Raw genomic sequence first — 26,360 nt, 5'->3', positions numbered from 1 at the left:
ATCACAATTATGCTTTAGTCGTGATTAGTACAGGCAAATTAGATAAGAATGAGAAGAAAATTTCAGAGATTAAAGAAGGAAAGAAAGATCTATGCCAAGAACAAATGAGAAGCGGGAAAGAAATAGATAATTCATGATGACGAAACAGGGGAGAGAGCTATATTCATGGGAACTCGATGATTGATTGAGTTATTGCTTTTATTATCTCCTTCTTCTTCTAGTTTTAGACCTTTATGTATGTTTTGACCCAGCAATTTGCAATGGGAGGGTCAGAAACACTCAAGATTTGCCACAAGTTCCGAACTGTTTTTTTTTATGCGGCGAACCGTTCTTTCTTGAATTTCGTGATTTATTTTCATGACGCTTGTAAATATAACGAAAATATAAACTATTTCAAATACCATCAAACTTTAAATGCTGACTCATCTATAAAAGAATTTCTTACACAAAATAACGTCATTTTGAGCATTTTAACATTAAAATAATTGCATTAAAATAACGTCATTTTAGTGAGGTAGCTACAACAATAATAGTTAGTTATGTCACGGTGTACACCTGCCATGTCATCATTTCGTTAAATTATTAACAACGAAATGAAATAATTAAATGTAAAACTATAAGTTAATATTAAAATTGACAAAATTAAAAGTTTGATTGTATAAGCAAGTTTGCACTCAAAATTTGATAGTATCTACAATAATTTCCCTTTAAATTATAAAATATATTTTTATGTGGCATATTTACCTATAATAATTCACATTTATAATAATCAACATATAAATGATCTTATATATGTGACGAGATATTGTTATTAACATATATTATTTCCGCTCAAATCATAATACTAAACTAAAATTTTAGAAAAATATTAATTATTTATTACACATCATATGTAATAATTAAATTGAAAAAAATTCTGAGTCATTCACCAAAAACCCTTGTCATCTGATATTTTAAATGAACTTCAAATATTGTTCAATGATCTAATAGTTAAAAACCTGGATAGTACAATAGGCCCAATTAAGACTTGAGAGGATCAACATATTAATCCATTGATCTTATGATGACATTGACTCAGCTCATTAAAGTAAACACTTTGTCTCGCACAAACGTGATTCTTAAATATTTGATACATAATAAAATTAACATGGGATAAAGAATTTGTAATTCTAGATTAATTTAAAAATAATATTTTATATAAATGTGAATAGTATGATTATATGGTAATGAATTATGTTTAGTATAGTTATATGTGATATAAAAATGTATGACATCGGTAATAATGATTGATATTTATATGAAATTAAAAATGTATTCATTTTTATTAATTTGACCTTATAAATATGATTAATTTGTATATCTCTTTTTTTCATGGTCACTGCCATTTTCTTTTCTTCTTTATCTTTGTGGTCGACGGCGATACTAGTCTTGGTACTGATTGCCGACAGTCGATATTCATTATTTTCCATTTGTTTTATTATAGCGTATCTTTGTTTTTTTATTCTTAATAATCATGCATTTTTGACACGTATTCTTCTGCCTTTATGACGCGTTTTTCTCTACCTATATGGCAAATTTTCAGTTTTCTTTTCTCTGTCGTTGTTTTCGTTTATTTTTTTAGGGTTAGATTTGACATCGCCACGATTGATCAAGATGATGCTTATTTATTATCATGATGATCTTCCCTATTTTGGACCATCGAATTGAATTTGGATATGCGATTTGTGTTAATGGATAGTATTTTCACATCGTTCAATTCTGATTTGTGGTATGTTTATGGTCTTTCAATAGTTTTATTTTTTTTGGTTCGTTTGCCGATGCAATCAAATTTATTTGTATTTATCTCTTGTTCGAGTTTATTTGGTTAGATTTTTTAACATTTTCCTTGTACGATCAGTTTTCTTGTGTTTAGGAAAATATTCTTATTATATATTTAGTTTATAGTTGTGTTGTAAACCTTCATTATAATTTGTATATTTTTAATCTTTATTAAAATTGCCATCTTCTCTAAAAAAAATAATTAATTTGTCTTTGTGTATATATGTTACATTCATATATTATTTATAATTATATATTTTTTAAAATATTTATTTTTAACAATTAACAATTTATTATTTTATAGTTTGTTATATTTTTTAATTTTTAATCTTGTTTTAGTGTTTTTAATAGATATACAATTTTTAATAATTTAATAATTATTTTTTTAGTATTTTTATATTTACCTTTTCTGTTTGAATATTTTTATATTTAAAATTTAAAATTTAAAATAATTTATTTCTAAAAAAATTAAATAAGTCTTTGAAGTTTCTAAAAAAATCAATTAGCCACTGAAACTAGATCAAAAAATTAATTTAGTTCTTCTGTCATGTCATCATCCATCGAGGACTATACGTCGGCACCTTGAATTGTCACATCAGTATTATAATGATCAACGTTAAGTTATATTAGTTAAAGAGTTAAATTGATGTATTTTTTTCAGTTTAAAGGTCACATTGAATAAAAAAAATAAGGATCATATTTATTTTTTTAAAAAAAATTGAGGATCTCAGGTACAATTAAACCTATAATAAACTATATATAAAAAAAACACTTTTATTATTATTCACATTTAGGAGAAACATAAAACTTTTACAACAAGCAAATGAAATGAAATTTAATCAATCTCGAGGAGCAAACAAAAGAGATGCAGATGGAGAAGAACTCGAGGTTGAAGTAATCTGTGATGAATTGGTGCTACCGCTATAACTGCTGTGGCTTGAAAATTGGTTTAATGGGGGAACATTAAATGGAGGAGCGTAATACGTCGGCACCGGCATCTTCGACGGAAGAATCGGCAATGGAGCTTCAAAATTAAGTGCATGAATCGCTTGCTGTATTGACGGCCTCGAATTCTCATCTGGGTGCGCGCACCAAAGCCCAGCGACCATCAATTGCTCCATTTCTTGCTTTGCAAATTCTCCTTTAAGCCTTGGGTCGCAAGCTTCGAGCAATTGGGCTTTTCCATAAAGATCCCAAACCCACTCCACCAAATTCACTTTACCCTCACTGGCTTTCGGTTCGATCGGTTTCCGTCCGCAAGCGAGCTCCAAAGCAACGACGCCGTAGCTATAAACATCTGATTGTTTGCTAGCTTTTCCAGCCATATGACATTCTGGGGCAAGGTACCCCATTGTGCCAGCCAACACGGTGGTTTGCGACCCTTTCGAATGATCCACGAGCCTTGCGAGACCGAAATCTCCGAGCTTGGCGTTGAAATCAGAGTCCAACAAGACGTTGCTTGATTTGATATCTCTATGCACCACACATTGTTGCCACCCTTGGTGTAAGTAAAGCAGTCCTGAGGCTAGTCCTTGAGCGATTCTGAACCTTAATTCCCATGGCAATAAGCTGTTATAGTGGAAAAGGTGAGAATCTAGGCTACCATTGGGCATGAATTCGTAGACGAGGAGGAGCTCTTTGTTTTCGTGGCACCAGCCGATGAGTTGAACTAGATTTCGATGCCTTAATCGGCTTATGATCTTTACTTCAGAAGCATATTCCTTTATACCCTGTTTTGATCCACTTGAGACTCTTTTGATAGCAACATAGGAGCTTGTGTCCTTTAAAAATCCTTTATAAACACCCCCAAATCCTCCTTGCCCGAGTTTCCCGACATCTTGGAAATCATCAGTCGCATGAACCAGTTCCTTGTATGAAAACTTCCTCGGTCCGGTCCCTCTCTCGAATTCATCATCTATTTCCTCATCAATGGCATCACCATTGTCTTTATCTTTCGAAATCTTGTTCCTATAAACAACAGCAAGCCAAACTAAAACCATCCCAACAACAGAAGCACCGGTGATCCCAAGCCCCACGGCCAAACCTGTTCTGCTTTTCCTTCTTTTGCGGTTATGTTCCGGTCCCGGTGGTGCAGTAGTAGTCGTATCAATAACAATATCCGAGCTTGAACTGAAATCCCAAGAAGAAATTTTATGTATGGAGGATGCATTTCCCGTGGCCGCTGAGAATCCGAAAGTTACCTTTTCAGGCAAGTAAAGTCTTAAATCGATGATAGCACTAAGGTGTTGCATGACTGTAGTATTATTTCTGAATCCAGTGAAGGAAACGCTTAAATTATGAGTCCTAGAATCATAAATAATCCAGGCTTCATTTGTTCTCCCTCCCCTGATATCGCTCCACCATGTTACATTAGTCACTGATTTCATGGAATTGACATCGATACCTACATGTTCATGCTTCGGATCAAAAGCATTCTGATAAATATCGAACTCCACCGCTACGAATCTATTGACAGTTGTGTTTAGCTGCATACCGTCACTTGCAAGGCCGAGATTTCCACCTTTCGTGACATTATCGGGGATCCTCGAACCTTCGGGTGCAAGAAAGAATGCAATCCCATCTCCATAAGAAGATCCGTTTTGTGAATTGATGACGAAGGTGAAATGGGTATTGAAATCCGTGAGATTCCTAGAGGCTTCATCCCATAGGAGCAACGGTTCGTGGTACGTAGCTCGGCCAACACTCGCGGTCATCTGAATATCTCTCTGGTTCGCTGTAAGCTGAATGACCTGGCTAGCAGGGTAAGCATTTTCGTAACTTATGTTGTTGTTGTTGGTAGCGAAACTCGTGAAGTTGAAGGATATTGCGTTCGAGAATGGATGAATCAGGGAAAATAAAACGGCGATGATCGAGAGCTTTACGGTTTTCGAGCTGCCGGTGGCCATTAGTTGCAGGAAATTAAAGTTGTAAGGTCTCCTACTTCACCTAGTATTGTAATCTGTTGAAGAACAAGTCGTGGTATCAATTTGTCTCTTTTATTTATTAAAATAACCACTAGTCTTCGTACCTAAATCTGTGGTCATTTTCATTAAGACAAAATGATCGTGTTCTTCGATGTTCAAAAGTCAATTTCCGTGTGCTACCATTATGATGGTTGATGCAACTGATTCAGAAAATATAAAACAATGGGTGGTCTTATTGCATGTTTGATGAATGGTGATTGTGAAGGACCCGTGAAAATAAATGTATATTATGTGTCGGTGGGGTCTAGAAGGACAACTTCAAAGCCTTATTCCAAAAGAAAAGAAGAAGAAGAATTGCAAAGGCAAGCATAACAGGAGGGTAGATCCAGAAGATTGTTCAAAGAAGGAGGGCTCTATATGATCAACGCATAAGAACAAATCTTACAACTTTCCGAATTGGTATGCTAAGCAAGAGAGTACAATATTACAAGTAGCCTTTTACCTTTAAAACATACAAAATGTATGAATTTGAAGAGGAGGCTAACAATTTATAAAAAAGAAAAAATGGATACCTTTCGATCACAAGAGAGTTTATTTATGCAATTCAGATCCATTAATGATTTTATCTTTATAGAATCTTGTTCAAAGAGATATTCACTGTCATACTTTAGGTACAAAAGACATGAATCTGCAATCTAACTACAACACTAATCGCAGGTACTCCAAATACAATATTTCCTTTTTAAGTAATCTCCATTGATTATTTAGCATTTACTGTAAACATAATCTTCAAATCTCTCAACACAACATACAATGATTTTCAAATATTTCGATTTGCGTGTGTTGGGAAAGAATAAAATAATTAAATAAAATTGATCTAATTTATAATAAGACATGTCATTTGGTGAATAGATTTATTATAATAAGTAATGTGATTTGATGAATAGATTTATTTTTTAGTTTAAAGTTGCAGTCATCCAGTTATACTTATTAATTTTCATCAATGTTTTTTTATAAAAAAGGTTTTAACTCTTCCTCAAAAGATCTTAACCTTTTGATTCATTTCTCCTCCTCTATAAATAGGTTAATTGAGACACAAATCTTAGACACAAGTTTAGAACTTTGGAATATGAAAACATAGAAAACTCCTTCCAAATTGGTTTTTTTCATTGACAGAGAAATCTAAGATTGTGTTCAATTGATCACTACTGTTGTGATCATTTGTTGTTGTATCTTGGGACACCGACGTCCAACGTTACTTAAAACACTGAGGCGATGACGGATTTGTCTTAAATAAATTATTCATACAGATCTTAATATAATTCCTCTTTTGTTTATATGACTCTACTCATGTGACTCCATATCTAAATACGAGTAAACAAGTTCATTTACTTTAATTTTGTATTTATTTTGCTTCATTCAATTTATATAATAATTTATCATTATTATTCTATTTCTCGGATTAATATTTTGTCTACTAATCTTTATATATATTATATTATTTTGTGATTTTAATCTGAAATGATCAAAGTCTTTTTTTAATATTTCAAGTCGATTATGTTTATAATATCAAATATTATTCATAATTAAATCTTAAATCATTATTTCTCAATATAAAATTTCAGCATTCTAATAAACTACCCCTAAATGACCCAAAACCATATAAACCCTAAAAAACAAACGAACATACCATAAACACCTAAACCCTTAGAAACCCTAACCCTCATAACCTTAAACCATCCAAAACCTCTAATTTAAAATAAAAACAGAATGAGGTAAATTTGAGAAAGACATTTTTAGCCAAACATGTATTTCCTCTTTTCTAATTGTTTAGGTTACATAAGACGAATAGACGCTCAGTTAAATGATTTTCTTCGAAATATATGGTTGATAAAGCACATATTTATACTGCATATAGCGATGAACAGAGGAGGTATCGGAACGATTGCACTCTTTGAAAAATTTAAATTCTCATATAGTTTAGATATTTTTTATATAATTTGTATTGATGATCTAATTCCGTACTCATAGAATTTTATAATTGTACACTCCTAAATTTCTAATATAATTTTTGAAATTTTTTACTTCTATCATAAAGTCATATGTTTGTCTCTGCTTATGATATAATATTATTTTAATAAAAATATCTTTAAAAGATGCCATGTTCATAAAAAATGATATATTTTTTATGCAAATAAAAACCATGTCAATTTTATTAAAAAAAAGAAATATTCAAAATTACAATGAAAGTTTACAACTAAACATAAACTAAACACATAATTAGGATATATCCTATAACCATTGACATAAAAAACTAGTCACTTGTGATCATACATGGATCATATATAGAAAAAGTTAAAAATCTATAAAAAAAAAATTGAACAAAATATAGATACAAACTTATCTGACTGCATCAACAAACAAATTGCAACATGAAATCAAATTACTGAAATACACCGACAATAAAAAAAATCAGAATCGAGAGCGTTGTGAGGAAACTATCTCCAAACACAAGTTGCATATCACAATCTAATATGAGAGTCTAAAGTATGAAAGATCAATATATTGATAATTAAACATCATCTTAATCAATAGATACGACATCAAATTCGATCATGAGGAAATTAAGTAAAGATAACATCTAAACCAATCGATAAAGAAAACTAAAATCGTGTTTAAAAATAAAAGAAAACGTGTCATAAAAAATATGTTATAAAAAAGATTATTTATATAACAAAAACTAAGATATAGAAGAGAAACAATAAATGTGACACACGAAAAATAAAAGCAATTCACAAAGAACACAGTTAAATAAATGAGTTTATTATTAGTGAGTGGTCAAGAGAAGAGATGGATTTGACTTTGGCAAATAAATCATTTAAACTATTTTGTGAAATGCACCTTGATTACGCTAATGGCTTCCCAGGCGTCCCTCTCCCATTAACATTTGGAAAATACAATGGCATTTCGCAGTAAGTTCGTTATCTTCCACCTAACTGGGATTTGCTTATCTATCCTGCTCTCCCCTCCCAAATAATTGTTGAATATTGTTTTTCAACAATATTTTCTTCATGGGCGGCTAGCATTAATGGGGGCTGGGGCTGTTAATTTTTTCCCCAAATTTGCATCACACTTTGGTTGAATTTGGTTAGGGATAATTACCAAAATTTAGTCCCTAAACTTTAGGATATTTATAAGATTAGTCTTTAAGCTTCAACTATAAATACCATATCTCATTTAACTTCAAAATCATCCCAAATCATTCTAGCTTTCTCCCAATACTAGAGAATTTAGAGAGTTTCTTGATAGTTGTTTTCTCCTTTTTTTATCAAGAGAGAATTATCATTGTTTTCTCCTTGGTCGATCGAGAGAAATTGTAATTCCTATTTTCTCATAGTGAAATTCTTCTACCGTTGCCTGTGGTTTTTTTACCCTATATTATTTAGGAGTTTTCCAAGTAAATTCCGTGTCTATTTTAACTTTATTTTTATTTTCTCAAATTATCAGTTGTGATTTTACTCTATCTGATAGCAGTCTTCCGCAACAATTGATATCAGAGTCAGATTTGAGTGTGTAAATATATATTTATTGTCTTTGTGGTTGCCACCAAAAGGTGGATCCTCCAACATAAGAAAGTAAGAAGGTATTACCCATTCTTTGAAGGTTCCAGAGAACTATTCACGATAGTGAAATAGTGAGAGCTATCCATAATAGAAGCTATGTCAACGAAATTTGATATTGAAAAATTCAATGGGAGAAATTTCTTATTGTGAAAATTGAAGATGAATGTTATCCTGAGGAAAGACGGTTGTCTAGCAGCTATCAGTGAAAGGCCAGTAGATTTCACAGATGACAACAAATGGATCGAAATGGACGGGAATGCTATGACAAACTTTCATCTAGCATTAGTGTAGACCCCATATTTTGTCCTCATCCCAGCAGCCCATACCTCACCCAGCCTGGCCACCAAGCCTCCACTAGTCCTTGTCTGCCTCCACTAGTCCTGTCTCCCTCCACTCACAATAAAAAAAATTGCATATGATATTGTATTTAAATCAACAAGTGTGATTAGTTTATTATGTTAAATCTGTAAATGGCTATAAATAGCCGGATGAAGTTGTACATTGAAAGAGAGGGGGGGGAATTCCAGACGTTTTTTTTAGAAGCAATAAACTACTAGATTGAAGGTTGTTTTCTATTTTTTATTACAGTTTCTTTATTTTTATTATTATTTTTTATTTATTTTCTGTTTTGAATTTTTAATAGTTTTTATTTATTATTTTCAATAGTTTTTATTATTATTTTCGAAATGTATGTCATTTTAGGTGTTTATAATACTAATATATTCACACATATCTGAAATTAAAAAGTAATCGAATGTTTTTATTTATTTTTTTAAAACCTAATCGACCCAACTAATAGCATAAAATAATATATAAAAATAAAAAGAGTCGAAAAACTTACCTTTGTCGAAGGAGTGTCGTCAGGTGGAAGATTCGACTAAATTGTAAGGGATTTTCTCCCCATTTTTCTCAATAAATCAAGGCAACTAAACGAATTTCAGATATGAAAACAAAAATAAAGAAATAAGGAAGAGATGGGGTTCTGGAGATCCACGGGAAAAATAGAATTTAGGGGAAGGAGTTGCTTTATTTTAATTTTGGTAAAACCACAAGTTAACTCCTCCTTATTTCATAGCTTTTTGTGTTCTAGTCACTAATTTAGTTTAATACTATTAGATCCCTTCTTTTCCATGTTACATTTAAATCATTATATAGGGTCAAATCACTCCTAAGTCCCCCTAGTCTAACCATATTTTAATATTGGTTATTATGCTTTCGAATACTTTATTTAGTCATTATTTTACATTTGGCTTAATTATTGTTTGGTCTTTTAATTTTTTTTTTCACTATTTTAATATTTTAAATTTCTATTTATTTAATTTTTTTTTGCAGCTTATTCCTAGAATTAATTTGATCCATGAATTTTAATCCTTTCCAATTTAATTTTTTTTTATTCGAATTTTCCTTTATTCTTTTTTATTTACTCTTTTTATTTCGATTTTAATACTAACTCTTTGTGTTTGTTGTTTTTAGTTTTTTACTTTATTTATGATCTTTTTAGGATATTTTAATCAATCAAAGGTAAGTAATTGAATCGAATTTTTAAATTTTAATTTTTGCAATTAAGACAACCGATAAATTAAATGGTACCGAAAGGACAGTTCAAGGGTGCTAATCCTTCCTTGACTGTAACCGACTCCCGAGCCCTACATATTTCTGGTAAAATGCAGATCAGGTAATATGGTATCCGATCAACCTAAATATTTTGTTTAAATGATCGGTGGCGACTCCAATATTTTATTAAGTCGAAGCCCAATTCCGGACCCACCCGAAAAGCGGTCGCGACAGCTTGGCGGCTCCACTGGGAACCATCAAGTGAGTCAGGCCATAATTAATTTTTGGTTGTCTTTTTATGCGAAAATGGTAAATTTAAATTTTAATTTATTTATTCGATTCCAATTATTATCTTTGAATATTTTTCAAATAATAGTTGTACTAACGTTTTTTATGTTTTCAGATTTTTCAAAATTGTCATCTCATGCTCTATACCCGAGCTCCGAACCCTATTTAAGTGGGTGAAAGCGACGCCTTCGTGAGAATTTATTCTCCGTGCGGGCCTAGCAAGTAACCTTCGGGATTCATATACCTTATGTCTTCGTGTGAATTTATTCACCGTGCGGGCATAAGGGAATGTGTCCTCTCGAGTTAACTTGGTCCATACAAACCTGTGATGGGTTAGGACTAAGGGTCTGGTAAGCCCAAGGGGGCACCAGCAAGGAGAACTCGGGTACCATTTTAGAACTTAAACCGAGAGACCATGGAATTAGAGCCTACCCCGAAACCACATTCCAAAACCTAGGATATTTTTTTACCCTAACCATGTTTTTTGTATTTTTTTTCTTTCGTCATTTTTTTTATTTGTTTATTTTTTTTACTAACTTTTTTTGCCTTTGTGTTTGTTTTATAGCATTTGCATCATAACAAGAGGCTATTGATCCCTAAAAATAGTTTGTTACACAAGAAATAATCTAAATTAATGGACAAAGGTGTTGTAATACAAGATTAAACGCCGAGGCACGACTATGGTCCGAGAAGACGCAGAAAGAGAAGGGAGATAGTCTTCAGAGTAACTATGTATCAGAGCTGGTTAGCTACGCATCTGTCAGCCTGAAACAGAAAATGTCCAAGAGCTGCGGAACATTTGGGACAGTTGGAAGATGACAAAAGCAGAAGTTTAGCCAACGATATGGTGATATTGCCCTCTTACTACATGTCAAGACTGATGAGCCCCTGCTCCGAGCATTGATTCAATTCTGGAACCCAGGATATAGTTGTTTCACCTTTAACCGGGAGGATATGGTGCCCACCATCGAAGAGTATACTACCCTATTGCACTGCGAAAGTATCAGACTAGAGAGGGTATATATCAAACACATCAAGAGTCAACCTTTCAAGAACGGACTGGCTAAGATTGCAGGGGTTGATGAAAAATGGGTAACTGATCGACTCCGACACAAAGGTAATGGGGAAGGAATCGAGTGGATCCACATAAAGCAACTAATGAAGAACCACCCTGATGAATGGAAGACTATAGACCTTTTTGCACTGGGTCTGTATGGTTTGATTATATTTCCGAAGATCCTTGGGTGCATTGATGCAACCGTTGTAGAACTATTTAAACAACTTCCAAGGCGAGTCAACCCAGCACCGACCATTTTGGCCGAGACCTTTCGGTCTCTTAATCATTGCAGAAGAATTGGTGGAGGAAGGTTCATTGGGTGTGTTCAGCTTCTTCAAGTTTGGATTCACAACCATTTCTGGAAGACTAACGGGGTCGCCTACCGCCGATTTAGCACCACCTATTCACCTTTGGGAGAGTTCATCACTATAAAATGGCATGAAGGTGCTACCAAGGAAAAGTGGATGAAGGTATTCACTCATCTTCAGGACCGAGATATTACCTGGAGAGCCCCCTGTTATTCCTCAGTGACATTCTTTACCGTGTGGGGATTCTGATACTATGACCTTACTTGGACTTTGGGGCGCAGTTGGGTATGCTCCGTCGTTAGCACTTAGACAATATGGGGCACGTCAGTTCATCCCGGCCACATACGGATTATCTATATCAGAGTTTGTGTACCACGGTGATAACTATAAAAAGATGATCAAAGAAGTAGCTGACTCATGGAAAAAATTGTTCCGAATGGATATTGTAGCTGCAAGAGACATGCTTACTCCGGATTATGTAGAATGGAGAAGATTGAGAAAAAATGACAACATCCCGGTTCCAGACTGTGAAGACACCCGGACCATGGAGGAACATCTCAGGTATGTCCCTTCCGAACTGGAGATAGCCAAGACCGAGTTTGAAGCTATGAATAATGAGCTGAAGCAGAAGGTAAGGGAACTTGAAGTTGAACGATACCAATGGAAGTTAGACGCCGATACTCAGAAAGATCGAGCAGATAAACTGGGGAAAGAACAGAAGAAAATCCATTTCGAGCTTGAAGACTTGAGAAAGGGGTATCAAGATAAAGTCAAGGATAACTCCAATTTGAAAAGAACTTCTGAATACTGGAAAGATGAAGCTCATATCCTAAAAAGGAAGTTTGAGGGGTATGATGAGAAGCTGAAGACTACTCAGAGGCGCTTAGCAGGTAGTCAACATCATAACCAATGCTTGAGAATCCAAGTGGCTGATCTGGAGAAACAACATGAGAAAGATGGCAAAACAATAGCTGAGTTAGAAGCCATTCTTGATGAACTCAAGAAGCAAGCAAGCTCAGCAAAGGGTGAAGGCTAGAGACGTAGTCATCCGAGATTTCCTGGATCAAGTACAGAAGGCAGCCTGTCATCTACATGGCTTGGCAAGGGAAGCCGGAGTGGTTCGACAGAACATTCAACCAGTAACAGATGAAGGAAGAAGACTTGTCAATCTTTTAGAAGATGTTCGGGGTCTGGAGGATTTAGTCCAGATATACCTTTGATTGTTTTTATGTCTCTTATAAGATAAAACGCTTTTGTTTAAATAAGGATTATTTATAATAACAAACACTTTTCTGGATCAATGCCTCTAAATTGCATACATCATGCATTGCATACTTTGCATTTTATATTTCATGTTTATTTTTTATATTTTCCATGTTTTTACATTCGTATTAACTAACAGAACATGTCTCAGAAAGAACAAATACCAAGAGCTCAAGACACACATCATCCGCACAATACTCGAACAAAAAAGAGACAGATGGAGGCCAGAATGGAAAAACTCGAGGAGAACATGTCAAGATTGCAAAAAGAACTGGAAGATAAGATGGCCCAGAACAATCAAAGTACCCTAGAATCCATCAAGAAAAACCAGGAGTCCTTGGTCGATCAAATCGTGGCCAAGTTATCAGGCTTACAGCAGGCCAGTGCGCCAAGGGCAGGTTCATTTGAGGGGTTAACTATACCGCCAACCTCACAGGTGGTTATCTCACCCGGAGTATTACCCGAGGACTCATCCGCTACTAAAGGGAAAGTTGCATTACCCGGTGACTCATCCTCTACCAAAGGGAAAGCTGCATCTACTGTTAAGATACAAACTTTTGCAACCATCCCTGACAATCATCCGGATAATTACCATGTCCCGGATTTTGATGAGGAGGATAAAGCTAAAAAGATGGAAGAGAAAATCAGGATGTTAGAAGACCAGATGAAATGGTCAAAGGGGACCAGGACTATTATGGGGTAGATGCAATAGAGTTGAGTCTAGTTCCAGATTTGGTACTTCCACCAAAATTCAAGGTCCCTGAGTTTGAGAAGTTTAATGGGAACAACTGCCCCTCAGCACACATCACTATGTTCTGTCGGAAAATGACAGGATATGTGGGAAATGACCAACTCCTGATCCATTGTTTCCAGGAGAGCCTGTCCGTTCAGCTATCCGGTGGTACAACCAGCTCAACCGAACTCATATCAAGACATGGAAAGACTTAGCCAATCTTTTTGGAGCAGTACAAGCATATCAACGATATGAGACCAGACCGGGTTATGCTCCAAAGCTTGGAGAAAAAGCATAACGAGAGTTTCCGACAATACGCACAGCGTTGGAGGGATTTGGCTGTGCAAGTTCATCCATCCTTGGATGAAAAGGAAACTAGAAAGTTGTTTGTACAGACCCTGAAGGCACCTTACTTCGGGCACCTAGTGGCAATCACATCAGGAAGTTTCTCAGATCTAGTTATGGCCGGTGAAATGATCGAATTAGCCATAAAACAAGGAAAAATTGAGGGAGGTGACTCCAGTAAGAAGTCTCTCGTGAAGAACAAAGAACGAGAGATCAATAATGTCAACACCTACAACCCAAACAAGGGTGTTACGATCTCAAGTTCAAATACCACTGCAGCTGTACCATCTGGTACTTCTAAACAGAACCAGAGAGAACCAAGAAAGGAAAGGGAAAGAGAGCAATTCGATCCCATTCCCATGACATACAAAGAGTTATACCAACAGCTCTTTGATACTCACGTTGTGTCGCCTTATCCTATGGATCCAATAAAGCCCCTTACCGAGATGGTTCGACGAGAATGTTAACTGCGAATATCATGGTGGTGTACAGGGGCATTCAATCGAAAATTGTCTCACATTCAAGAGGCTTGTACAACGAATGCGAAATAAGAATTGGATCACTTTCAACTCCGGAACACCAAACGTCGCCCAGAATCCCTTGCCAAATCATCAAGAGACTGGAATTAACGCAGTCACCATCGAGAAGGGCAAGAGAGTCAAATTGAGTGTTTCAGAAGTTAAAGCTCCTTTGGTTTGGGTATGGAGCCAAATGGTAAAAGCAGGGCTTCTTGCACTATATCCAGATACAGCAGAAATGAATACGGTAACCATTGTTGTTACCACAATGAAGAAGGGCATAAAGTGCAAGATTGCCCAGAGTTCAAGACATTAGTCCAACTCATGATGGACAGAAAAGAGCTGGAGTTTTACGAAGAAGTTCAGGATTCCCCGGAAGCAGACGTTTGCGCTACCGGAGAATCATCAGAAAGAAGATTTGGTAGGGGAAGTCCATTGGTAATTACCCCTAAAGCAAAGACGACGACAACAACTCAAGCAAAGGTGGTGATCACAGCACCTCGGCCTTTTCAGTACAAGGACAGTCGACAAGTGCCATGGAAGTACGAATGCCAGGTGAGTACTTCCAAAGAATGTGATAGCAAAGTGGGGCAGAGACCACTTGAGCTTTTCAAAGAAGATGTATTGGCTATCAATGAACCTATAAAGGAGGAAGAAGTTAAAGAATTTCTCAAATTCTTGAAACATAGCGAGTACAGTGTTGTAGAACAGCTTCACAACTTGCCAACGCGCACTTCAATGTTGGCACTTTTGTTAAACTCAGAGGCACATCGGGAGGCACTGTTGAAAGTCCTAAATCAAACGTTCGTGCCACAAAACATACCAGTCAGCAAGATGGATCGACTGGTGAACAATATTCAAGCTGATAATCTCATCTCATTTTCAGATGATGAGATTCCATCCGGAGGAAGAGGCCGAACAAAGGCATTACACATCACTACATATTGCAAAGGGCATGCCCTACCAAGTGTATTGATCGATAACGGATCGGCCCTAAATGTGATGCCTTTGATTACATTGAAGAGGCTGCCAATGGATACCTCTCATATGAGAGCCTGTCAGAACGTGGTCCGAGCATTTGATGGGACCAAAAGAGAGGTAATTGGCAAGATTGAGGTGCCGCTAACGATCGGACCGGCCACCTACAATGTTGAGTTTCTAGTGATGGATATCATATCTTCCTATAACTGTCTTTTGGGAAGGCCATGGATTCATCAAGCAGGTGCAGTACCATCCACTCTGCATCAAAAAGTTAAGTTTGTTATCGACGGGGCCTTAGTAATCATTAATGCTGAGGAAGATATCGTGGCAAGTGTGACCACGGATGCCCCGTATATTGAAGTAAACGATGAAGGTGTAGAATGCTCATTTCGCTCCTTAGAATTCGTGAATGCCACATTCGTAGCAGAAGGAAAAATGATTCCTAAACCCCGACTATCCAAGTGCACCAAAATGGAGGTCAAGCAAACCTTGGGACGAGGCGCTAAGACTGGAAGAGGGTTTGGGAAGCATTTACAAGGAAAGATTAATCCAGTCATTCTTATTTCAAAATTAGAGCAGTTTGGGCTTGGTTTTCAGCCCAATTATCATGAAAAGAGGAAGGAAATCCAGAAGAAACGGGAAAGAAGATTAGCCAGGTTGACTGGAAGCGAGTTTCAACGGGAACCAATGGTATTCCCACCTCTGTATCACACATTCAAGTCAGGTGGTTATGTATTTGAGACCACCTCATCCGATTTAGAAGTGGCTTTGAAAGATTTGAATATCAATGTCGTGACTACAGAAGATGCGGACAACGCCAATAAATCTGAAATCTACCCTCTGCCACCTGGGTTTGTGCCTAGCAACTGGTCGGTGGAAGAACTACCTGTGGTTTACAAGAGTCTTTCAGAGTAATATTCGAACTATCCCTATTTGCCTATACCCGGGGCAATAGGTTATCTTTTGTAAGGGTGAATAAACATTGTTTTAAATTCAATAAAAGATGCGAATTTTCTTCATGTCAAACATTTTTCTTATTTCATTTCTTCTGAAACCATTTTTTCAATACTCCATTATATTCTCTTTCAAATTTAATTTTTGATTGTTTCGTGTGGGATATTTTCCTCTCACACATACACATTTTCTTTCCTTCAGGTCCCCAGATAACGATAATGTAGGCACTGATGATCCTGATCCGGAGGTGGATTTTGAATCGGCCATTTGTCTTGGGGAATTCGATGAATGCGAAAATGAGGAAAAGTGCAACTTACCTACCGAATTATTGAGAATGGTAGAAAGAGAAGAGAACCAAATACTGCCACATGAGGAAAAGATCGAAATCTTCAATCTGGGCACTGACGAGGATAGAAAGGAGGTTAAAATCGGTACAATTCTTTCAGATGAAGCAAGACAAAACTTGATAGTCTTACTTCAAGAGTACAGAGATGTGTTCGCTTGGTCATATCAAGACATGTCGGGACTAGACACAGATATGGTAGTCCACAAATTGCCTATCAAACTAGGATGCAAACCCGTGCAGCAAAAGCTGAGGAGAATGCGACCAGAAATGCTCCTTAAGATCAAGGAAGAAGTCAAGAAGCAATTTGATGCTGGTTTCCTCCAAGTGGCCAAATATCCGGAATGGGTGGCCAACATCGTGCCTGTGCCAAAGAAAGACGGGAAAGTACGTATGTGTGTCGATTACCGGGACCTTAACAAGGCAAGTCCCAAAGACAACTTCCCTCTGCCACACATTGACACATTGGTGGACAATACAGCCGGGAACGCTTTCTTTTCATTCATGGATGGATTCTCAGGATATAATCAGATCAAGATGCATCTTGAAGATATGGAGAAGACCACATTCGTCACAATGTGGGGAACTTTCTGTTATAAGGTGATGCCCTTTGGATTGAAGAATGCTGGTGCAACATATCAGAGAGCTATGGTGACCCTGTTCCATGATATGATGCACAGAGAAATCGAGGTTTACGTCGATGACATGATTGTCAAGGCACAGACCGAGAATGAACATGTCGAGAATTTAAGAAAACTCTTCCAAAGATTGAGGAAGTTCCAGCTGCGACTGAACCCGAGCAAGTGTACCTTCGGGGTAACATCTGGGAAGTTGTTAGGATTCGTAGTCAGCAGGAAAGGGATTGAGGTTGATCCTGATAAAGTTAAGGTTATCCAAAATCTACCTCCACCACGAACACAGAAAGAGGTCCGAGGTTTTCTGGGCAGATTGAACTACATAGCACGGTTCATATCTCAGTTAACCGAAAAATGTGACCCAATCTTCAGACTTCTTCGAAAAAATAACCCCGGAGCATGGGATGAAAATTGCTAGATTGCATTTGAAAAAGTAAAGGAGTATTTATCTCACGCTCCAATCCTGATGTCCCCTATCCCAGGCAAACACATGTTCTTATATCTATCTGTATTCGAGAACTCAATGGGGTGTGTCCTGGGTCAACATGATGAGTCTGGAAAGAAGGAAAAAGCCATATATATTTAAGCAAGAAGTTCACCGATTGCGAGGTCAGATATCCTCCTATCGAGAAGGTTTGCTGTGCTTTAGTCTGGGCTACAAAGAGACTCAGACAATACATGTTGTATCACACTACATGGCTGATATCTAAGTTAGATCCTCTAAATACATGATGGGTGTACCTGCTCTATCTGGAAGGTTAGCCCGATGGCAGATGCTATTGTCTGAATTTGATATCGAGTACGTAAGCCAAAAAGCAATAAAGGGAAGTGCCATATCAGATTTTTTGGCAAGCAGAACCGATGAGAACTATGAGCCGCTAAGCTTTGACTTCCCAGACGAAGACTTGATGGCTATCACCTTAGAAGAGGCAAGTACTTCTACCTACAGTTCCTGGAGAATGCATTTTGATGGTGCATCAAATGCATTAGGACATGGCATCGGGGCAATACTGATTTCCCCAGAAGGGAATCATTACCCATTCACTAGCAAATTGAATTTCGATTGCACCAACAACATGGCAGAATATGAGGCTTGTGTTTTGGGAATTCGAGCTGCAATGGGGCAAAATATCAAGACCTTACGGGTATATGGAGATTCAGCCTTAGTAATCTATCAGCTCCGTGGAGAATGGGAAACCAAGGATGTAAAGCTGGTAGAGTATCGGAAGCTAATAATGGATCTACTCGAAGAGTTTGATGAAGTCACATTCCACTATGTGCCGAGAGAAGAAAATCAAATGGCTGATGCCTTAGCTACCTTGGCAGCCGTATTCAAGGCTGGTGGGGAGTCTGAAATGATGCCAATTGACATGCAATCGTATATGTACCCGGCTCATTGTTACCAAGTCGAAGAGGTGAAAGACATTAAGCCTTGGTACCATGACATTTTGTAATACATCAAGAATCGGAGTTATCCAGAGGAAGCCACCGAGACTGACAAAAGAACCATTAGAAGGATGGCAGCTGGATATGTCCTTAACGGGGATGTCTTGTATAAGAAAAGCCATGACCAAGTCCTATTAAGGTGTGTAGATGCAGAAGAGGCAAAAATGATAGTGGAAGAAGTACATAACGGAGTTTGTGGAACACATGCAAATGGGCACATGATGTCAAGACAAATAATGAGATGCGGATATTTTTGGTCAACACTGGAAAGTGATTGCATCAACTACGCTAAAACATGTCATAAGTGTCAGATTTACGGAGATAAAATAAATGTTCCACCTCATCCACTTCATGTGATGACATCACCATGGCCTTTTTCTATGTGGGGCATGGATGTTATCGGGCAAATCCATCCGAAGGCTTCGAATGACCACCGTTTCATTCTCGTGGCAATTGATTATTTCACCAAGTGGGTAGAGGCTGCTTCCTACGCTAGTGTTACTCAGTCCACTATTTGCAAGTTTTTGAAGAAAGAAATCATATGTCGGTATGGTTTACCTGAAAGAATCATTACTGATAATGCTACAAACTTGAACAACAAAATGATGAAAGCTGTTTGTGAGCAATTCAACATAAAGCATCACAATTCTACTACCTACAGACCAAAGATGAACGGAGCAGTAGAAGCAGCAAACAAAAACATTAAAAAGATAGTGGAGAAAACGACTGAGACCTACAAAGACTGGCATGAGAAATTGCCTTTTGCTTTGTTCGCTTACCGAACCTCGGTACGAACCTCGACTGGGGCAACTCCATTTTCACTAGCTTATGGAATGGAAGCAGTACTACCCATTGAAGTAGAAATTTTGTCATTACGGGTCTTGACAGAGGTCAAACTGGATGATGCAGAATGGGTACAATCTCGATACGATCAGCTGAACCTGATAGATGAAAAGAGACTGAAAGCCATTCATCACAGTCAAATCTATCAGAAACGAATGATTCGGGCACATGACAAGAAGGTGCGCCCGAGAATATTTCGTGAAGGAGACCTAGTGCTAAAGAGAATTTGGCCAATCCATAAAGATTACAGAGGAAAATGGATGCCAAATTGGGAAGGACCTTATGTCGTAAAAAAGGCCTTTTCCGGAGGAGCCCTTGTCCTTGCTGAAATGGACGGACCAGAACTGCCACATCCTATCAATTCGGATGCAGTCAAAAAATACTTCGCTTAGGATGAAAACTCGAGATGGCATCCTAAGTCGAAAAAGAAAAAGAAAAAAAAAAGAACAAAAAAGAGAAAAATGTTTAGGGTGAAAACCCGAAAGGGCACACTAAATAGAAAAAAAAAGAAGAAAAAAACAAAAAAAATAAGGTGGGTTCAAGATGAAAACCTGTAAAGGGCGTCTTGCAACCAAGGATGGGTCCAAGTTGAAAACCCGAAAGGGCGATTTGGATATTAATTCAAGAAATCCAGACATCCTGGCATCTGAATCCTCTACAAGATTAACGAGTCGGAGAAAGGTTGCACTTTCCTGAACATTGTCGCATCTTCAAAGATCCCTCGGCAAAGGTTGCGTTCAAGGTCACTTAACGGCTTATCAGTTCAACAGTACCCACATTATCAAGATCTAAGACATTCATTCACACTTCATCATATATCATTTTCCAAATGTTTGTCATTTGTTCTTTTCCCTTATGAATAAAGACAATCTTTTCTCTAAATCAATTCCTTTTGAGCATCTTGGGTTGAATTTAAACCTAATGATTTATTTACTTTTGCAAAAGATAATTGTATATTACTGTACAAAGACTCTTTGAAAAGTACAGGTACTCGGAAAGTCGATCAAGGCTCATGCACATAATTGAGATGGTCGATAACCATTTTCCAAATCAAGGATAAAAAATATCAGATTTAAATATTTGAAGAATTCAAGATCGGGAATTAGAACTTCAAGATTCCAGAATCAAGACACAACAAGACAGGCAATCGGAGATCGAGATTTCTCTCCAGAACCCAAAATAGCATATGTTGCATATGCATTTTAGGCATACCTAAGAGCATTGCATCCATAGCATCGCATATATGCATAACTTTGCAGGTTCTAACTAGAGTCAATTTCAACTTCACAACGAAGGATATTGGACTCGAAACATCCACGATTTCAACTTCACGACGAAGGATATCGTGCTCACAAACAACATTGGATTTCAACTTTACAGCGAAGGATATCCAATTCAAAGCTCAACTCCACAGCGAAGGGGCTTCCCAGTTTCATTCAGAGCCAATTTCAACTTCACGACGAAGGATATTGGACTCGAAACATCCACGATTTCAACTTCACGACGAAGGATATCGTGCTCACAAACAACATTGGATTTCAACTTTACAGCGAAAGATATCCAATTCAAAGCTCAACTCCACAGCGAAGGGGCTTCCCAGTTTCATTCAGAGCCAATTTCAACTTCACGACGAAGGATATTGGACTCAAAACATCCACGATTTCAACTTCACGACGAAGGATATCGTGCTCACAAACAACATTGGATTTCAACTTTACAGCGAAGGATATCCAATTCAAAGCTCAACTCCACAGCGAAGGGGCTTCCCAATTTCATTCAGAGCCAATTTCAACTTCATGACGAAGGATATTGGACTCGAAACATCCACGATTTTAACTTCACGACGAAGGATATCGTGTCCACCAGCAACATTGATCTTTTGATTGGATTTTAACGTCACGACGAATGATATCCAATTAGATGCTCAACTTCACAACGAAGGGGTCATCCACGATTTCAACTTCACAGCGAAGAATATCGTGTCCACCAGCAGTAATGCAACCCACGATTTCAACTTCACGACAAATGATATCGTGCTCAACTGATTGACTTGATTTCACAACAAATGAGTCATCAACAACAAAAGGGATTCATTCCTCAGCCCAGTTACAGCATAACTCAAGGCGATATGAGCTATATGTCATCAAAGACCTTCGAGTTCGATTTCATTCAGCTCATAGGCATATCAAACGCATGGTAGCAACAAGGAACTACCTTCTGGAAGAATTTTCAAGCCGAAATCTTCAAACCAAGAAGAAGACCAAGGCCCAATTCTAGGCTCAGGCTAAAGCCCAATTACAGTTACTCCCCAACAAATGTATCAAGTCTCAAAACAAAAAAAAAGTATCGGACAAAAACTGGTTGTCTTTTTTCGTCTTTGCCCTATTCTTGTTAACACAAGAATGTGCAAAGAGGGGCAGCTGTAGACCCCATATTTTGTCCTCATCCCAGCAGCCCATACCTCACCCAGCCTGGCCACCAAGCCTCCACTAGTCCTTGTCTGCCTCCACTAGTCCTTGTCTCCCTCCACTCACAATAAAAAAATTGCATATGATATTGTATTTAAATCAACAAGTGTATGATTAGTTTATTATGTTAAATCTGTAAATGGCTATAAATAGCCGGATGAAGTTGTACATTGAAAGAGAGGGGGGGAATTCCAGACGTTTTTTTAGAAGCAATAAACTACTAGATTGAAGGTTGTTTTCTATTTTTTATTACAGTTTCTTTATTTTTATTTTTATTATTTATTTATTTTCTGTTTTGAATTTTTAATAGTTTTTATTTATTTATTTTCAATAGTTTTTTATTATTATTTTCGAAATAGTATGTCATTTTAGGTGTTATAAATACTAATATATTCACACATATCTGAAATTAAAAAGTAATCGAATGTTTTTATTTATTTATTTTAAACCTAATCGACCCAACTAATAGCATAAAATAATATATAAAAAATAAAAAGAGAGTCGAAAACTTACCTTTGTCGAAGGAGTGTCGTCAGGTGGGAAGATTCGAACTAAATTGTAAGGGATTTTCTCCCCATTTTTCTCAATAAAATCAAGGCAACTAAACGAATTTCAGATATGAAAACAAAAATAAAGAAATAAGGAAGAGATGGGGGTTCTGGAGATCCACGGGAAAAATAGAATTTAGGGGAAGGAGTTGCTTTTATTTTAATTTTGGGAAAACCACAAGTTAACTCCTCCTTATTTCATAGCTTTTTGTGTTCTAGTCACTAATTTTAGTTTAATACTATTTAGATCCCTTTCTTTTCCATGTGTTACATTTAAATCATTATATATAGGGTCAAATCACTCCTAAGTCCCCCTAGTCTAACCATATTTTAATATTATGGTCATTTTGCTTTCGAATACTTTATTTTAGTCATTATTTTACATTTGGCTTAATTATTGTTTGGTCTTTTAATTTTTTTTTCGCTATTTTAATATTTTAAATTTCTATTTTTATTTAAATTTTTTTTGCAGCTTATTCCTAGAATTAATTTGATCCATGAATTTTAATCCTTTCCAATTTAATTTTTTTTTATTCGAATTTTCCTTTATTCTTTTTTATTTACTCTTTTTTATTTCGATTTTAATACTAACTCTTTGTGTTTGTTTGTTTTAGTTTTTTACTTTATTTATGATCTTTTTAGGATAATTTTAATCAATCAAAGGTAAGTAATTTGAATCGAATTTTTAAATTTTAATTTTTGCAATTAAGACAACCGATAAATTAAATGGTACCGAAAGGACAGTTCAAGGGTGCTAATCCTTCCTTGACTGTAACCGACTCCCGAGCCCTACATATTTCTGGTAAAATGCAGATCAGGTAATATGGTATCCGATCAACCTAAATATTTTGTTTAAATGATCGGTGGCGACTCCTAATATTTTATTTAAGTCGAAGCCCAATTCCGGACCCACCCGAAAGGCGGTCGCGACAATTAGCAGATGAAGTATTGTCAAGCATCGAGGAGAAGAAAACAACTAAGGAGATATGGGATCATCTCACCAAATTGTACGAGGTCATATCGTTGCACAATAAAATTTTCCTTAAGAGGAAATTGTACACTCTCCGTATGCCAGAATCTACTTCAATGACGGAGCACTTAAACACGCTGAACACTTTATTTTCTCAGCTTACATCATTACGATATACAATAGGAGAACAAGAACGTGTTGAACTTCTACTTCAAAGTCTACCTGATTCGTATGATCAACTCATCATCAACTTGACAAACAGTAATGTCACCAGTCTAGTCTTCGATGATGTTGCAGCTGCTGTTCTACAAGAAGAAAATCGACGCAAGAACAAGGAAGACAGACAAGTAAATCTACTACAAGCAGAAACGTTGACAAAGATGAGAGGGAGATCAACAGAACGTGGCCAAAGTAGTAGTCACAAACATGGTAGATCGAAGTCGAGAAGCAATAAGAATTTAAAGTGCTACAATTGTGGAAAGAAGGGTCACTTGAAGAAGGATTGTTAGAGTCTAAATAAAAACTCCAATCCACAAGGCAATACCGCAAACACTGCAGATGATAGAGATGCTCTATGCTGTGAAGCGTCAACCACCGTGGAAGGTAGAAAAAGATTTACAGATATATGGCTCATTGATTCAGGAGCAACATATCACATGATCTCAAGAAGAGAATGGTTCCATCATTATGAACCTGTCTTAGGAGGATCTGTGTATAGTTGCAATGATCATTCCTTAGAGATCGTTGGCGTGGGAACCATCAAATTGAAGATGTATGATGAACAATTAAAGTTGTTCGAGATGTGCGGCACGTGAAATACTGAAGAAAATTTTATTATCCTACGGATTGTTGGATAATAATGCAAGCAAGATTGAAACACATAAAGGAATCATGAAGGTGTTCCATGAAGCGCTTGTGGTGTTGAAAGGCGAAAAGATAGCAACAAACTTGTACATGTTGAAGGGAGAAACTTTGCTAGAAGCAGAAGCCTCTGTTGCCTTATGTAGTTCAGATTCTGCAATGCTATGGCATCGGAAACTTGGACACATGTCAGAACAAGGAATGAATATCCTTACTTTGTGTGAGCATTGCGTAACAAGTAAGCAGCACCTGTAGAAATTCAACACATCAAATTCTAGAGGCAAAAGTGTTTCAGAACAGATAATGGAAGAGAATACACAAGTGAAGAATTTGATGAATTTTGCAGGAAAGAATGCATCAAAAGACAGTTCACAGTGGCAAACACTCCTCAACAAAATGGAGTGGCAGAGCGGATGAACAGAACCTTGTTAGAACGAACAAGAGCAATGTTGAGGGATGCATGCCTAGAAAAATCATTCTATCTTTCTCCTAATACTAGAGAATTTAGAGAGTTTCCTGAGAGTTGTTTTCTCTTTTTTATCAAGAGAGAATTATCATTTTCTCCTTGGTCGATCGAGAGAAGTTGTAATTCCTATTTTCTCATAGTGAAATTCTTCTACCGTTGCCTGTAGTTTTTTACCCTATATTATTTAGGGGTTTTCCACGTAAATTTTGTGTCTCATTTAAATTCATTTTTATTTTCTCAATTTATCAGTTTTGATTTTGATCTATCCGATAGCCGTCTTCCGCAACAATAATCATCTTAGAACACAACTTCTTCCTTTTCTTTTTTCATATTCTTCTTTCCATAATTTGGATCGATTACAAGATAGTATCTATTGTGGCATAAGAACTTGGTGGAACTAATCTATTGGTGCCATGAAAAGAAGGAACTACTCCTTGTTTATGAGTTCATGACTAATGGAAGCTTGGATTCACATCTTTTCAATCCAGAACGGTGTTTAACATGGACGGAAAGGTATAAAATTGCCCAAGGATTGGCCTATTCGTTGCATTACCTGCATTTCGAATGTGAACCGTGTGTGCTACATAGGGACATAAAAGCAAGCAACGTTCTGTTGGATTCAGATTTGATTGCCAAACTTGGAGATATCGGTTTGGCTCGGATTGTGTCCCATGAGAAAGCACTGCAGAGCACAAAAATCGGAGGGACGTTCGGGTGTATGGCTCTGGAGTATGCTTTAACAGACCGAGCTAGCCAACAAGCAGATGTTTATAACTTCGGGATAGTTATTTTGGGGATCGTTTCCGGACGAAAGTCGATATTGCCCAACGTGGACGAGGATCGAATATACACAGTGGAGTGGCTTTGGGGACTCTACGCAAGAGGAAAACTTATCGAAGCAGCCGATCCACGACTAGAGGGAAAGTACGACGAGCAACAGATGGAACGGTTGATGATTCTCGGGTTATATTGCGCTCACCCACCCGCATTGCGGTTCCCGGCCTTTGATGAAACAAGTGATTAGCATGCTTAATTTCGAGGTCTCGCTGCCGGTTCCGGATTATTTTTTCGGTTCATTTAAGGGCCCTATACTTTCATTTTTGTAGTCCTATGGTGGCACCGCTGCTTTGAGGAGAATCTGGAATCAGAAGAGAAATTCAAGCAGTAATGTTCAGAAACCATCAGCAGAATCAATATCAACCAGCATTGCTTCTTCTTCTTCTTCTTCTTCTTCTTCAGCTGCTTCCATTATGATCCAGGACGCGCCATGAATAAGTGGATCCTTCGTTTCATGAATGTTGTACTAAATTTTTACTTTCATTTTCACTTTTGATGTCGGTTAAAGTTAAAACACATGTACAAAAATAATGAATGATTATAATATAGATTAACACTAATTTGTGCATGTAAGATT

At 36.8% G+C, this 26,360-nt stretch overlaps 3 protein-coding genes across 4 annotated transcripts in view; 2 read left to right on the top strand and 1 right to left on the bottom strand.

Moving 5' to 3' along the window:
• The window catches only part of LOC120133997 (transcription factor GTE7-like), a 33,367-nt gene extending 15,195 nt beyond the window's left edge, over positions 1-18,172 (top strand). Inside the window, exons 3-4 of the mRNA XM_039150481.1 lie at positions 11,072-11,077; positions 18,161-18,172. The gene's annotated coding sequence lies outside the window, so the exon portion shown is untranslated. The remainder of the gene's footprint in view (positions 1-11,071; positions 11,078-18,160) is intronic.
• LOC120133996 (L-type lectin-domain containing receptor kinase IX.1-like) lies at positions 2,628-4,745 on the bottom strand. 2 transcript variants are annotated; one of them, XM_039150479.1, is made up of 2 exons: positions 4,313-4,745; positions 2,628-4,222 (listed from the first exon to the last, which is right to left on the bottom strand). In XM_039150479.1, the coding sequence occupies exons 1-2, from the start codon at positions 4,722-4,724 to the stop codon at positions 2,658-2,660; spliced, it is 1,977 nt and encodes a 658-aa protein (XP_039006410.1). In that variant the 5' UTR covers positions 4,725-4,745; the 3' UTR covers positions 2,628-2,657. The 2 variants fall into 2 exon arrangements, with proteins under 2 accessions (XP_039006410.1, XP_039006409.1); XM_039150478.1 differs by having other exon boundaries at positions 2,628-4,745.
• Positions 12,978-25,970, top strand: LOC120133850. The gene is made up of 4 exons (XM_039150354.1): positions 12,978-13,430; positions 14,508-14,678; positions 16,028-16,281; positions 25,535-25,970. The coding sequence occupies exons 1-4, from the start codon at positions 12,978-12,980 to the stop codon at positions 25,968-25,970; spliced, it is 1,314 nt and encodes a 437-aa protein (XP_039006285.1).
• The last annotated feature ends 390 nt before the right edge of the window (positions 25,971-26,360 follow it).

This window comes from Hibiscus syriacus, unplaced genomic scaffold (assembly GCF_006381635.1).
Source record: "Hibiscus syriacus cultivar Baekdansim isolate YM2019G1 unplaced genomic scaffold, ASM638163v2 tig00110597_pilon, whole genome shotgun sequence".
NCBI lineage: Eukaryota > Viridiplantae > Streptophyta > Magnoliopsida > Malvales > Malvaceae > Hibiscus > Hibiscus syriacus.
The sequence above is the reverse complement of the archived record's forward strand: the minus strand, read 5'-3'. Positions and strand labels throughout refer to the sequence as shown.

Bases quoted from the DNA above. Each gene is read 5' to 3' on its own strand.
- LOC120133850 (XM_039150354.1), top strand. From the start codon at position 12,978: ATGTCTCAGAAAGAACAAATACCAAGAGCTCAAGACACACATCATCCG. The intron at 14,679-16,027 runs GTAACCATTGTT...TATCATGAAAAG, and splicing joins ATACAGCAGAAATGAATACG to AGGAAGGAAATCCAGAAGAA. The intron at 16,282-25,534 runs GTCGGTGGAAGA...TGTGCTACATAG, and splicing joins GGGTTTGTGCCTAGCAACTG to GGACATAAAAGCAAGCAACG.
- LOC120133996 (XM_039150478.1), bottom strand. From the start codon at position 4,724: ATGGCCACCGGCAGCTCGAAAACCGTAAAGCTCTCGATCATCGCCGTT.